This window comes from Esox lucius, chromosome 13 (genome assembly GCF_011004845.1).
Source record: "Esox lucius isolate fEsoLuc1 chromosome 13, fEsoLuc1.pri, whole genome shotgun sequence".
Taxonomy (NCBI): Eukaryota; Metazoa; Chordata; class Actinopteri; order Esociformes; family Esocidae; genus Esox; species Esox lucius.
Genome location: NC_047581.1, coordinates 10,396,819 through 10,412,008, shown reverse-complemented (window position 1 = coordinate 10,412,008; position 15,190 = coordinate 10,396,819). Strand labels below are relative to the sequence as shown.

The 15,190-nt window shown below is 41.5% G+C and overlaps 1 protein-coding gene across 1 annotated transcript; it reads left to right on the top strand.

Annotated features, from left to right (window-relative positions):
- Positions 1 to 131: 131 nt before the first annotated feature.
- c7a (complement component 7a) lies at positions 132 to 13,788 on the top strand. Its single transcript, XM_010892446.4, has 17 exons — positions 132 to 216; positions 427 to 567; positions 679 to 820; positions 956 to 1,103; positions 2,353 to 2,491; positions 3,169 to 3,312; positions 3,538 to 3,781; positions 4,606 to 4,725; positions 4,986 to 5,152; positions 8,222 to 8,450; positions 9,011 to 9,185; positions 9,428 to 9,515; positions 10,438 to 10,570; positions 10,685 to 10,873; positions 11,066 to 11,165; positions 11,619 to 11,803; positions 13,391 to 13,788. Exons 1-17 carry the CDS (start codon positions 211 to 213, stop codon positions 13,579 to 13,581), a joined length of 2,541 nt encoding a protein of 846 aa, XP_010890748.3. The 5' UTR covers positions 132 to 210; the 3' UTR covers positions 13,582 to 13,788.
- The last annotated feature ends 1,402 nt before the right edge of the window (positions 13,789 to 15,190 follow it).

Here is a 15,190-nt window from a genome sequence, read left to right as displayed (position 1 = left end):
CCAAAAGTTCTGCTTCCTGTAAGTATCTGACCCGTCAGAGGGAAGGGGTCACATACTTATCTTTGAGGAACGTGAACACATAAGTGTAAGTGTGTTTGTGTGTGCACAAGCGAGCGAACATGTGTGTGAGAGAGTGCAAAAGAAACAGAGTCTGAACTATATAATAGCCTGAATTGTCCACAGTCACATAGCTCAAGCACACTCTCAGCCATGGAGGTAAGAGGATCCACATTCCTACTCGATTTACTTAGAATATGCTTAGTCGGTTTTAAAGCAGCTAAAAACAGTTTGGCCATGTGGTCTTAGTTAATGGATTTAAGTTCAGGCTGTTTGAAAAGAGTTGTAAAACACAGTTGTAAGGATAGTGCAGCATTCCTCACCTCTTTTCTCCCCTCTTCTCCATCCTCTCATCCTTTTTTCCACTAGGGTCATCTGTCATTCTGTGTGATCTCTCTGTCATGGATCTTTGCTGGGATGGTCACTCCCAGTAGTTCTGTGGAACCAGTCCATTGCCAGTGGGGATCCTACGGCGAATGGTCTGAGTGTGACGGCTGCACTAAAACGCAGGTTTGTGACCGGAACAAATCATTGTGCTCATTTTTTGGGTTTGTGAATTAAAAACTGCAAGCATTAAGTGTATCCCATTAAACTAATGCGGGGGGTGCATGGATATTTCAGTCTAGGATCCGCTTCATGGTGGTGTTCGCTCAGTTCGGGGGGAACCCATGCAGCGGAGGGGCCACCCAGACCCAGAACTGTGAGACTACTCGAGGCTGCCCCCTTCAGGATGGTTGTGGAGCGAGATTCCGCTGCCGCTCCGGTGATCAAATCAAACTACAGGATCTGTATATTTTAGCATGGAAACATGGTATATTAATGGTTCTGGTTGTACGTGTGTGTGTGTGTGTTTGTCTGTGTGTGTCTGTGTGTGCGTGTGTGTTCTAACATGCTACAGGGAAGTGTATCAGCCAGTCACTGGTTTGTAATGGAGAACAGGACTGTGAGGAGGACAACCTTGATGAACAGAACTGTGCCCCGGACAAGGTATTCTCTGTATGCGACAATGAGAAACCACCACCCAGTGTTGAGCTACTAGGAATGGGGTAAGAGCCCTTTTCTCAGTCTTATTATCTACAAACTCACACACTTTTTTTTCAATCCTTGTAGAGATAAAAATGATTCCCTATTTTACTAATCCCTTAAAGTTAACCGCAATACCCTAGCATTTCTGCTTCAAGCTAATTTAACCCTAGCACCTAACCCAAATCCCTACTGCCTAAAACCATTGCATACATTTTAACCCTAACTCAACTCCACCTTAAGCCAAAAATGGGAATATCAATATAAATGTTTTTTAATTTAGAGATTGCTTGTAAGTAATCCTTTGACTTTTATTGCACCCAACTGTCTAACCACCGGAGAGCGCTGTCGAGCTAGCGCTAGTGAAGCAGCATCCGGCTATAATGCTCTTCTACCACTAATTAATTAACGAATATGAATGGGAAAAAACTGATGTTCTTTCACGGCAAAAACACACCATTGGTTGTGCTGCATGTCATATACATTTAATGCGATAAAACGTCCGTCTCCGTGTGAGCGTGCGGGTGCCCAGCATGGGTAAAAATGTGGCAGTTAAAAAAAAGAAACAAAACACAAAACAGGTGATGGCTGCTGCCATCACTCTCCGGCCGGTGGTTAGTACACCAGCCAAGTGGAGCGCTAGATAGGAAGAGGAGCTGCAGTGCCACGTGGAGCAGACATTACACACAGGTTTTAAAGTTGACCTTTTCTTACTCCCCATCAATGATGGTCTAATCTTTGGATTTCCATTTTAGTTTTCAAATTTAAAATACACGATGGACACAAAATGTATATGGTAAATGATGGTATGTACCGTCACATAACATGTTTATTGTATGTACCACAATCAATTGTCGTTCCCCAATGTTGTCTTTGCTCTGGCGGAACAAAGGTAGATTATCATTATCTGAGTTCTAAAAAATTGCATTTTTGAGAGGAGAGCAATATTGACAAAATTACACTTCACTTTCACTTGCTCAGCCCTGCTATCCGAGCAACACAGTTGCGTGCATAGAAAGACAGGCTAACAATCACTTCAAAAGATGCATGAACAACTAATTGTAGATAATTGTCATTTGTTTGTTTGTTTATTTTTGTTATTTCCCTTTAACTCACAATCCTTGTGGCCACCGGCCAAGTGGGGACAGAATTTCTTAGTCGGAAAATTCACCCCAGATGTTTGTAAAACCAGGATCAAACACACACTAATAAAACCAAATACACACAAACACACACACCTCTGGTGAAGATCTGGCCTTCTTAAATTGTCAGGTTTGATGCAGTCACAGGAACAAAGAGGGGTATTGTGATCAACACCAAAAGTTATGGAGGCCAATGCCGGAATGTTTTCAGTGGGGACAACAAGGTCCTATACAGGCTTCCCCAGAGCACTCTGAAGTACAACTTTGAGGCAAGTTCACACAATTGTTTAAAAAAACATTTATGAATAATCACATATGATGGGCTATACTCTGATGAGCCAAAACATTATGACCACTTACAGATGAAGCGAATAACATTGATCATCTCCTAACAAGGGAACATGTCAAGGTCAGGGTAGATTAGATCGTAAGCGAACAATCAGTTCTCCTAGTCAACGTGTTGGATGCAGGAGAAATGGCAGGAGTAAAGACCTGGGTGACTTTGACAAGGGCCAAATTGTTACGGCAAGACTACAGGGTCAGAGCATCTCTGAAACGACAAGGCTTGTGGGGTGCTCCCTGTCAGTAGTGGTGAGTAGCTGTTGACAGTGGTCTGAGGAGGGACAAACCACAAACCGCCGACAGGATGTTGGGTGCCCAAGGCTCATCAATGCGTGATGGCAACGAAGCAAGAATTGTTCAGGAATGGTTTGAAAAACATGATGAAGAGTTAAAGGTGTTGACTTGGCCTCCAAATTCCCCAGATCTCAATCCGATTGAGAATCTGTGGGATGTGCTGGACCACCTTGGCGGATCAGTGCTCTTTTGGCAGCATACGGAGGACCGTAACAGCATATTTTACGCAGGTGGTCATAACGTTTTGACTCATCAGTGTGTTTTTGAGAATATATATTTCACTGGATCTGCATGATTCTTATCTGTACAGGTCAAAGTTCAGAATGATTTCAGTGATGAGTTCTACTCAAGCTTCTGGTCCTACGCAAAGGACATTGTCAAGCGAGAGACAGTGACGGGAACCACAAAAGGATTCAGAAACTTTGACTTTCATGAGACAGCGAAAAAAATTAGGGTGGGTTGGATTTATGATGAAATTTCTTTTAAACCGCTTTGTTTAGATGTTTTTTCAATAGACAATTAAGGGATGCACTATGAAAATAGTTTTACGAAGCGTCACATCCCAGCTTAGGTTTCAGCTGTAACTAAAGGGCGGATAATGTCGGTTTGGCTGTCGTTAGCCCCAGCTAGCGTGTAAAAAACAACAGACACATTATTTGTAGTGGTTTCTGATCCTTAGAACAACCACCTGGTGGTGGTCAAGACCGACGTGGATGTGGTTCAGTTCCAGAACACCGCCCCAGGATACCTACCTCTGTCTGAGGCATTTTGGAAGGTTCTGGTCAAACTCCCCACAGTGTACAACTATGCCACCTACAAGACAGTGCTCTTGGGCTTTGGAACACACTACCTGTCTGAGGGGACCCTGGGAGGAAAATTCCGTGCCGTAGTCGGCCTTGATAAGGAAACAGCCGAACAGATGGGTGAGAATAAAATAACTCTTAAACTGACGGAAATTGAATATTAGACTCAACGCTCTGAACAGTTGATGAGATGGGCATCATCCTCTATAATGTTTACCATAGGCTACTCTGGAGATCCATAACAGGAACACAAAAGCATGTCTCCCACAACTGGCCTGAACTAATTAAGTCACATGGGTAGAGTTAAAGCTCTTTGTATAAATTCGCAAGTCAAAAATCAAAGTCAAAAACCGACCTACAGAGAGATAATCTAAACAGAGAGGTTTCTGTTGTTCTCATTATTAGGCACATGCACTTCCAATGAAACGTACATTCATACTGTAATTGTTAATGCTCAGATTCCACAACAGTAAGCAGAGAGTAAAATATAAAGCAAAAAAATACATAAAAATGTAACAAAGCAGCAATACAGTACATTCATGTCAGGGGGATTAATTTGGCTTTGGTAAAACTCAAAGCTTATTGAAGATGAATGCTCTCACATGGAACTGCAGCACGTGTGTAGCTTAGCTCAGTCTCTATCTGATTCAAGCTTTTGTTTTTGGAATTTAGTAGGAGTGTAGCTTTGGTGAAACTAAGTCATTATAGTGCTATCACGATTGCTTAGGTGGAAATCTTAGTGAATGGTAAAGACGTTGAAAACGGTATATCATAATGGTTCAATAAGGAAAACTCCCTGAAACCAATGGTTAGTATAGACTGATTCCAATGTAGTAGTTAGGATAATGATGTACTTGACTAAACAAGTGTTGATTTAAAGGGTGTGGAGAGGCCAGAGCTCTATTGTTAATATGTCTTTTACTTCTTCTCTTTCACATATGTAGCTAAGATCTCTTGGAAGTACAATGAGTGTACGTCGACCAAACACTGGTTTCTATTCTTTTCATGGACCACAGAGACATGCACAAAAGATGAAAGAGAATTGACATTACCAAGGCCTCCATGTAAGTTTAATTAAACAGCAACGTTGGAAAAACATATGCATTTTAAAATAACACTTTGATGATTTCAGTGTCATCTGACCATTGAAGAGATGTTTTTAACTATAATTATTTTGGCTCCAGACTCCAGAATCAATGTATAAAACAGTATTCATGTCTATTTATGTTCGGTCAAAAAAAGCCATTGTGGTGGGTCATCATGTAGTAGACAGTAAATGCATAAAAAACTAATCCCTTTAGATTGCTTTTGATCCCTTTGTTAGCCATCAATAGGGTAGATGCTGTGGCAGATGTTGATTTGGAGGGCGGGAGCAACGCTAATATAGCAGCCCTCAAGTCTCTTGACCTCACGAACCCCAGCGGTAACTGGAACCTGTTCAAGAACTGGGCGGAGTCTGTGAGGACCTTCCCTACAGTCATCAAACAAAAGGTAAGGGAGCTGTTAAAACTGGCCTTGGATCTGGATCACTGTATGGGAGCTGTTTAAACTGGCCTTGGATCTGGTTCACTGTATGGGAGCTGTTTAAACTGGCCTTGGATCTGGTTCACTGTATGGGAGCTGTTTAAACTGGCCATGGAAATTGTTCACTGTATGGGAGCTGTTTAAACTGGCCATGGATCTGGTTCACTTTATGGGAGCTGTTTAAACTGGCCATGGATCTGGTTCACTGTATGGGAGCTGTTTAAACTGGCCTTGGATCTGGTTCACTGTATGGGAGCTGTTTAAACTGGCCATGGATCTGGTTCACTGTATGGGAGCTGTTTAAACTGGCCATGGATCTGGTTCACTGTAAGGGAGCTGTTTAAACTGGCCATGGATCTGGCTCACTGTAAGGGAGCTGTTTGAACTGGCCACGGATCTGGCTCACTGTATGGGAGCTGTTTAAACTGGCCACGGATTTGATTCACTGTAAGGGAGCTGTTTAAACGGGCCATGGATCTGGTTCACTGTAAGGGAGCTGTTTAAACGGGCCATGGATCTGGTTCACTGTAAAGGAGCTCTTCAAACTGGCCATGGATCTGGTTCACTGAAAGGGAGCTGTTTACTGTGTTTCTAAAACTGCTTTTTTAAATTCTCCAATGCAGTGTCACCATTTTAGCGTTTAACATTTACTTGGATTTTGTATGACGCTTTTTCTGGCACGGATCCACTTATAAAAGAGGTTATCTCGATCCCCTCCTTAATTTATTACAAAATAAATGTTTAAGACAAATTTAGCATCATGTCACATATATCGAATCATAATTAATTAGACAGGAGGAAGGACTTCATGTCAAGTAAAACCCAGCAGGGTATAAGGTTGTTCATTTCTTTATAGTTACAGTGTGACTATATTACATGTTAACCAACAAACATTGGAATCACACTTATTTATGAAGAACTAAATGGGGAGTGAAATATGATATTATTTGATGTTACATAGTAACACCCTAGCAGGTATTAGGTTAAAAGAGATACTGAAATACAGGACAGTCCATAAGTATTTGGGTAGAAATGTCAATTCTGTTGTTTTGTCTGTCCTTTCATTTGGATTTGAAATGAAACTGTTATTAATAGGTTCATCTTCTCTGGCGCACCCTGGTGTTGACTCTGAGGGTCCAGTCCTGGCTGTACCGGGTGAAGGTTAGAAGAGTACATGACCTATGGGCCAATGTTTTTTCTTCAGCCAGTTACATTTTGCTATCTCCTTGGTGTAAAAATATGAATCCTATGAACTATAATTATGTAATTATGAACAGCAGTCCACTAAGGACCCATTAAGTACCAATGATCCCTGAGTAACCTCTCCATTAGCTTATTTAGCAAAACACTATTTATAATCTGACTGGGACGTAGGTTTGCCGAGTGTGTGATGGTGTTTTCTTTGATGCTTTGTACTGGCTCGGTCTTAGCATCGGGCAACTTGTAAAATATTAAATGGTTTTGGCTTCCCTCCCTTATGCTGGGCTTCTGCCTTCAACAGTAGCGACACCCTGTTGGTTCACCAGGGCAGAGCCCGAGGTTCTGGTTGGCCCAGAGGGCTGCTCATCAGGAACAGTTGCCCATTGAGGAAGAATTTTGTGTTCAGATTCCCACTGGGATGAGTGTTTGAAAACAGTAGGAAAACATGCAAATGAAATGTATTCACTCAAAATGTCACACGTGATCACTGCACACAATGTAGGTCCTTGTCCTTGAACTTCTTTAACCCTTTGAACGTTATAGGTTTTTTGGCTGTTTTCACTACTTTGATATTTTGGCTTCTGCAGAGATTCTGTAATTGGTATCATCAAGTGTTTTATGGCTCAAACATCAGCACATGGTCAGCTACAATTAGAAAGACATCACAACAGCTTTCTGAGACACTGAAATTACTGTTTTACGTGTAAACATGCAAAAAATGATTTCAAGTCTATTTCATGTTTTGTTTCCAGCATAGATTTTGGTTTGTTGATATATATATATATTATTTATATTTTTTGTGTGTGTGTATATTCTTTTACTGTTTTCTAAATTAATCTGAGGGCCGCACAAAGAGGGGGTGGGGGCCGCATAGGGCCCATGGGCCGCCAGTTGCCAATGCCTGAACTAGTTAGAGTTTTTGCATCTTGCAGATCAGCCTCAGTAGTTCTGTAAATGGTATTGGCTGACATATCCATGACTACTTACTGGAGAGTGATCTTTATTGTTTTATTTAATCAATTTGGTGAGCATTCTTTCACCATCCACTGTAGAGGCATTTGGCATTGCTTTCATTTGCCATTGCGTTAAATAGTTAAATAGTGCTTTCTTCTTAATATACCAAGTAGAGTGAAGCAGGGTTGCTGGGGCTTTTTTACACCCCCTCCCCCTCCGTCATAACCTCTGACCCCCCGGATTCCAAAATTAACGATTACAGTTTGACTGCTACTGTTCCGTCATCTCTGGGACGTGCCTCAATGCTAACAATGGGCACGCATTTTCTGTTCCTAACTGTGACGTACATCAGTAATATGGAGGGAAACGCATCATTATCCATTATAGATCTACTGCATAAAGACTCGCACTCTGCTTATTGTCAGCACCCCATGATCAAAACATCTTCCCACAGCCATGGCTAGAGCACAGAGTCTAAACAACAAAACTGGTGTCACTGTCTAAATATTTATGGACTACACTCTGTCGCTTCATATTTATTGGGCATTTGTAGAACATCAAAAACAAACTGAAAAGGCATAAAACCCAAGCTCAAGTGCTATTACTTCTATTGATTGCTTTTACACACATCTTTTAAAGTAAAATAAAGTTCTCTGAAACAAAGACTATTACAATGTCAATTAAGGACTGTCATTTCTAAATGGTTTACCCTATGTGGATGAAAATGTTCTCAAATTAAAACTGTTTGCCATTGACCCTCGTTGTTATTGTCAAATTGTTATTTCAAAATAAAATACTATTTTACAGAGCCATTAACAATATGCCTTAGTCATGAAAACAAGCTTGCTCCAACCTACGCATTTTTGGTGTACATGGTTCCAGATTAGGCCCCTATATGAGCTGGTCAAGGAGGTCCAGTGTGCTGGAGTGAAGAAGTTCCATCTGAAGCGGGCCATAGAGCAGTACCTGAATGAGAGGCACCCCTGCCACTGCCGGCCCTGCAAGAACAACGGCCTAGCAGTGGTGTACGGGGATGAGTGTAGATGCATCTGTAAGCCTGGGACAGAGGGACTGGACTGTGGGAAGGGGAAAGAGGTGGAAGGTCAGGATGGTAGGTGACGCTTGATTTGTGTGGATCCTAAAGAGCAGGGGGAGTAGGAATGCTGTACATTCCCCTGCAGAAACACATACACTATATCGTTCAAAGGTTTTGGGTCAGTTAAAAATGTCCTTGTTTTTAAAGAAAAGCTAGTTTTTGTCCTTTAAACATCAAATTTATCAGAAATACAGTGTGGACATTGTTAATGTTGTAAGGGAGTATTGTAGCTGGAATTGGCTGATATTCAATGGAACACCTACATAGGTGTAGAGAGGCCCATTACGTGCAACCATCACTTCCGTGTTCCAATGACTGTGTTGTAAGCATAATTGCAAAGGGGGTTTCTAATGATCAATTAACGTTTTACATTGATTAACTTGTAACAACATTAACAATGACTGCCTTGCATTTCTGATCCATTTGATGTTATTTCAATGGACAAAAAATGAGCAAAGACAAGGACATTTCGAAGTGCCCACAGACCTTTTGATGTTTTTACTGACTCCCTGCATCCTGTCTTCTCATTTCCCTTTATCTCTTGCTCCTGCTCTTTCTTTCTCCACAACTCCCAGGAGTGATCCACGGCAGTTGGTCCTGTTGGTCTGGCTGGACTTCCTGCTCTAAAACTCGGAGGTCACGAATGCGTGCCTGCAATAACCCTGCCCCTGAGAGAGGCGGGCTTCACTGCAATGGAGAAGCCACTGAGACAACAGGCTGCGAAGATGACGAAGAACTGCAATACCTCCAGTGAGAACTATTATTGACTTAACGATATGACATTATACACGGACCGTACCTCCCAAATGTGAGATACGTGTGACACTTTTCCAGGCTAAACTGCTTATTACTCACAAACAAAGACGAGTCTGGGGTAACACATGAGTAACACCTTGTCTTCTGCTACCTTCAGCCTTCATATTATCACACTGTAACTCACCTTGCTGAATGTCTGATTGATGTATCCTGTTTATTTCCCCATGTATTTCCAGGACCATGGAGCCTCAGTGCTTTCACATGACCAGGCAACCTAAAGAGAGCTGTCAGAACCCACCTCCACTCCCTAACGGCTATGTCCTGGTAAGAATGGATTGGACGGATTCATGGGTGGAGGGGTGGGCTGTTGATTGAGTGAACAAGTGAATGGGAGATGTGGGGGTTGGTGGATGGGTCTATGAATGGATAGATGGCAACTATTCTGTTTTTTTTCGGTCTTCCAGGCTGTTACTGTAACTCTTCAGATTAGACACGTCTCGTTGTGTTGCCATCGGCAACAAGTCACAGTCATGTTTTACCTGCTACATCTGAAACCTTCCAAAAGCAATTTTCTTTGTTATTATTTCAATTAGAAGATAAAATGGACAAACATAAGCAGAGAATGAAACATTGGGTGTTCTTGAGCTTGGATGACATCATTGGACCCGACACTATGCAGTGTAGCAGCTTTCATTGATTTCCAGGGATGCGTTCCCTGAACGGCTGACGGCAATTCTTGACACTGATGGCTGTAGTGTAGCACAGCCGTAGCCCTGCGCTAACACAGCTGATACAGTCAATGAATCACTTGGTCTTTATGGCTGGCTGCCTTAAAGTGGAACGATACTGATATGATCATCCGTCTGAAATCTCCTGTCTTCTCATAAGTCCCCCCTCACAAACAAATCATTGGTTTAGGAGGCAAAGTAAGTGACAGTTGATTATAACACATTAATACAGAATATTGTGTCTACCTCCCCAAGTGCTACTGAACCTAATTTTGAATGGGATTGTGAGTAGTACTGATATATCAGGGTGAGGTCATTTTAAAGAATAACGTCTATTTTAGGGAGGAGCTTGGCCATGAATAGGCTGACCATGTGTCTGTTGTTCCTGTTTTGAAAATTATTATTTTGTAGTTATTTCTGCCTGCTTATTACAATGCAGCTATTTTAAGTTTGTCCGTTTGTATACTGGGTGTCATCACCTGGGCAGGTTTTAATTGTTATAATTGTCACTAACTCAGGATCCAAAAGATATATATCTGTTGGGCAGTAAGGTTGAATACACCTGTATAGATGGCTACCATCTTATTGGAACAAGACTCGCAGAGTGCATTGCTGATAAGACATGGAGCGCCCCTCCTAAAGAATGCAAGAGTACGTATTGCTTCATTGAAAACACATACACACACACACACACACACACACACTCGCACACACTCACACAAGCACACACACATCATTATGATTATTTCTCTCACCTTGTTACAGGTTCAAGGTGCAACCTCCCATCCCTTTCAAATTATGTCATTGGATCTCCCTTGCAGTCCACTTATGACATAGGAGAATTCATACATCTTTCCTGCCCTGAGGGGCAACATGTAGTGGGAGACTCAGAGATCATCTGTGACTCCAGTTTGCACTGGTCACCAGACCCCAAAACCATCACGTGTAGCCAGGGTAATTCATGTATCCTTCTGTGACTTCAACCTGTGACCAGGCTCCAACCAGAAGTCAACATACGGAAAACTGAGTTATTATGTGTCAATTTATATACATCTTTAATAATAATTTGCTCTGTAGTGATATTGTGCAAATGAAAAATGTGAATGCAAATGGTGTAATTTTTTCTATTTTCTTTTGTCAATCCAGTTAAAAAAACATATCTGCCTGATGGCCCTGTAAAGCAATGTAAACTGTGGGAGAAACTGGCCAACGACCAATGTACCTGTAAAATCCCTTCAGAGTGCACGTATGTTTATATTATATACAACTTAAATTACACTCTTAGAAGGTGCCGGATATAACTTTTGGAGTTCTAAAACTTCTCACTCCAATGCAACCCCTAATTCTGGTAGTGAACTCATACTACTTGCAAATTCCTAGTGACTGTCTATTATGTACTGTAAACTCTTGCTTTAGAATTTACCCAAAGGCACGGATCCAAAATCAGCCCCTCAAGTTCTCATCTTCATCATCAGCCCACACTAACCAAGTTCTTAACCATGTTGCTGATCGTGTTATTATAGTGTTATTATGTTGTTAGCCATGTTATGTCATTAGCCATATTGCTAACCATGTTGTTAACGACATATTCTTATGTCGACATATTGATAACGACATATTCTTATGTTGTTATCAATGTTTCTATCTATGTTGTTGATCATGTTGCCAATCAGGCTAACTATCTTGCTTTTTTGTCCAGGTCATCTCTTGAGGTGTGTGCCATTAACCTTGAGAAAGGTTCGACACTCAGATTAAGTGTATGCAAGATTCTCTCTCTACAATGTCTGGGAAAAGCCTACAACCTGACAGTGGACAGTGCCTGCCAATGGCCGACATATACAACTTCCCCCTGCCCTAAATGCCAACTTTGGGAGACATGTGATGGTACGTCTCAACACTTGTCTTTTAGCTTGTAATTACATAAAAGCAGTTTTTTGAACGTGAATGATTTTGTACTTGTACATAAAATTGACCAGAAGAGAATGCAAAAATAAACAATAAAACAAACCATGAATAATATTTTGGGTTTAAACACGCACAAGATTTATATTTTCATTAAAACACAAAAACATTTCTCAAACACAAAACATTTCAGAAGGTTTCAGAAGTGTTGTCCTGTTTACAATCAATACTGTTTACAATAGCACTAAGCCTCTTCCTGAAAAGTTTGGCAAGGTTGGCGCACAACTTTGGAGAAATCTTGGACAACTTCTCCATGCAGCACGTTTTAAGATGCTTGATAGTGTTTGTTTATGCTTCTGGATTACGTCTGGATTACGACAACCCATTCAGATCACAAGTCTCAATCTCCTGGCAGAGGCAGCCAGGTGTTGGGCTAAACTATCCTGGTACATTATGCCATCAATCTTAACAACAGCACCAGGACTACTGGTAGCAAAACAGCCCCAAAGCATCAATGGTCCAAAATTCAATTTTACTGTGTGTATCAGGGGCTTTTCCTTGTATGCAGTCCCCTTTGGTTGCCAAACATGCTAATGGTTTACCGTAAGAAAGTATCATTTTTATCTGAATGAAACACATGATTCCTTTTGGCAAATTTCCAAATACTCCAGACTTTTAAAACTGTTTGATAATTTTAATGACTGAGCTTAGTGCAAAGTCTTTTACCTGATCCATGTCAATAAGTCAACAACCTTTTCAGATTTTCAGTTTTACCCATGGTGATGGATGACAAAATGATTTTACATCTGGGCTACCTTATAGTTTTACCCCAGGGAAATGTGAACAGGTGAAAGACATGAACAAATACTACTAAATAAAATGGTTTGTATTTGAGAAATGAAAATGATGAAAGTTAAGTATACGACTCCCGTTTATGTTTGATCCCAGAATATGACTAATTGTTTTTGAAGTTTATTTATTCACTTTTGCCAAATTTCATGAAGGGAGCTAATATTTGACTGTTTGTGTCAATCTGAAAGCATGTGTGTGCTTGCATCCATGTGGGTCATTGTGAGCAGATTTGGTCGTTGGTAAAGCCTATCATCCTTAAAACCATTCTCCTTGTCCCAATCTGCTTAATGTGGAAGACACGTTTTGTTTTGATCTTGTGTACATTTGACAAATGTTGCCTTTTCCTTGTTCCATTCTTCTCAATTCTCCTTTTCCAAATCTCCTTTTACAATAAATTTTACTTTTCCAATTCTCCATGTCAATTTTACCTCTACTTTTCAACTCACATTGTCCAATTCTCCATGCACAATTCTCCTTGTTCAATTCACCTTGTCCAATTCTCCATGCACAATTCTCCTTGTTCAACTCACCTTGTCCAATTCTCCATGCACAATTCTCCTTGTTCAACTCACCTTGTCCAATTCTCCATGCACAATTCTCCTTGTTCAACTCACCTTGTCCAATTCTCCATGCACAATTCTCCTTGTTCAACTCACCTTGTCCAATTCTCCATGCACAATTCTCCTTGTTCAACTCACCTTGCCTTTTGTCTCAAAGTGAACGCAGACCGGTGTCGCTGTAAGGACTTGGCTGAGTGCTCAACCCCTGGGCTGAGTGTGTGTGTCCATGTGGGAGATGCAGCTGATGGTGCTACCCTGACACTGAGTGAGTGTGAGGCAGGACTGAGGAGGTGTAAAGGAGAGAAGGTGTCCGTTGTCAGCATACTGCCTTGTGGCAGCTTACGGTGAAGAATAAGTCTCCTCTTCGAGGGAAAATAAAAAATAATAGCCTTACACTTGTTGCTAAATAGTAATGTTATTACACTATTCAAATGGCCTGTTTAAGCAATACAAATCATTCATTAGTGTGGTTCGTTTTGTATACTTTGTGAATTGATTGATAATGCTTTTGTCTGTGCAAATGAACGTTACAGCATTAAACAGTAAACATTGAACAAAAAACCTTGTCACAAAATAGCAGCAAATTTTGTCCACAAATCTCTTTGCACGTTGTTGGTTTATTCGAGGTTGGTACATGTCGTTCTATTCCAAATTAACCAAACATCCCTCATCCTGCCAAGAATACCACTGTGATTGACACTCCATCCCTCCTCTTGGCTAACTGCCTGTCAGCTCTGAGAGGCAGGCCAGGAATGCACATATGCGTGTGTGCGTGAGTCTGAGTGCATGCGGTACGTGTGTGTGTGTGTTTGTGAGTGTGTGTATGTGTGTATAGACGCAAGCTGCAGAACACACTCCCATTACCGTTCATCCTCCATTTCTGGCTGTACGACAACTCTCCATTACATTCAGCAGCAAACAGTCCCAGCCGTATCGGAGGGACTGCTGCCAATCACATGTTTGGGAGGATGTAGTAATCCAACTATGAGCTTATTATTGAATGATTAAGGCTGCTCTGGAATGACAATCATACTAACCTATGTTTACCCATTGCTAACAGACAGACACTCTCTCTATGTCTCTCTCACACACACGCACTCACACACAGACAGGTATGTTTATACATCTTAGGAGTATTTGTAAGGGCAGAGGACAGATTAAAAAAGACAGAGTTGTTCAGATGAATGGGAGGGACTGACTGCTGGTTACTAACTTACAAACACACAGTGACCTCCAGTGGCATGTTCAACACTGTGCACTGTAATTGAAGCAGCTGGAGTCTAAATTATAGGCCTTTTCTCATTTGGGCAGAAGTCTGTCCTCTCCGCTCTCCCTTTCTTTCTCTGTCCTCCTGTGAGCCGGTTAAATACGTTGGTTCATTAGCTGGCAAATGGAAGTGTCCTCCTCTCTTCCGTAGCATAGACAGACTACTTAGAGCTAGTTTCTAAATGCTCTTGATCCAAGACAGTGATACTTACTGCAGTCTGCTTATTGCACCCCCTCCCTCCCTCCCTCAAAGAGCAAGCAAATGGTTTTGTGGAGTATCCTGATCCAAATCCCCTATACCTGCCTCCGCTCCTTGGTTTCTTCTGACCTTTTTCTAAAAGGAGGCAGGAGAGGACGGAGGAAAGACAAGGCAGGGGTTGAGAAAATGTGATTTAGAAAAAGACCACGTACAACCATTTTCTGATTAGGTCCTGAAATGATTAGCACCAAATTGAGCAAGTGACATGTTTACGAAATGGAAGTGAATACAATCACGTCCTACTTCAGATGCAGCTCATGCAGAATGCCAATGATGTCAGACAGGGCTGTAGCCAAAGGGAAGAAAGGTGGATATGATTCACAGGGCCCATAGTTTGGCAGGGTCCACTGATCGCTACAATATCAATGTCGTTGATAAATGAGGGGGCCTGGCCATATATCTCTTCACGGGGCCCAGGATTCCTGGCGACGG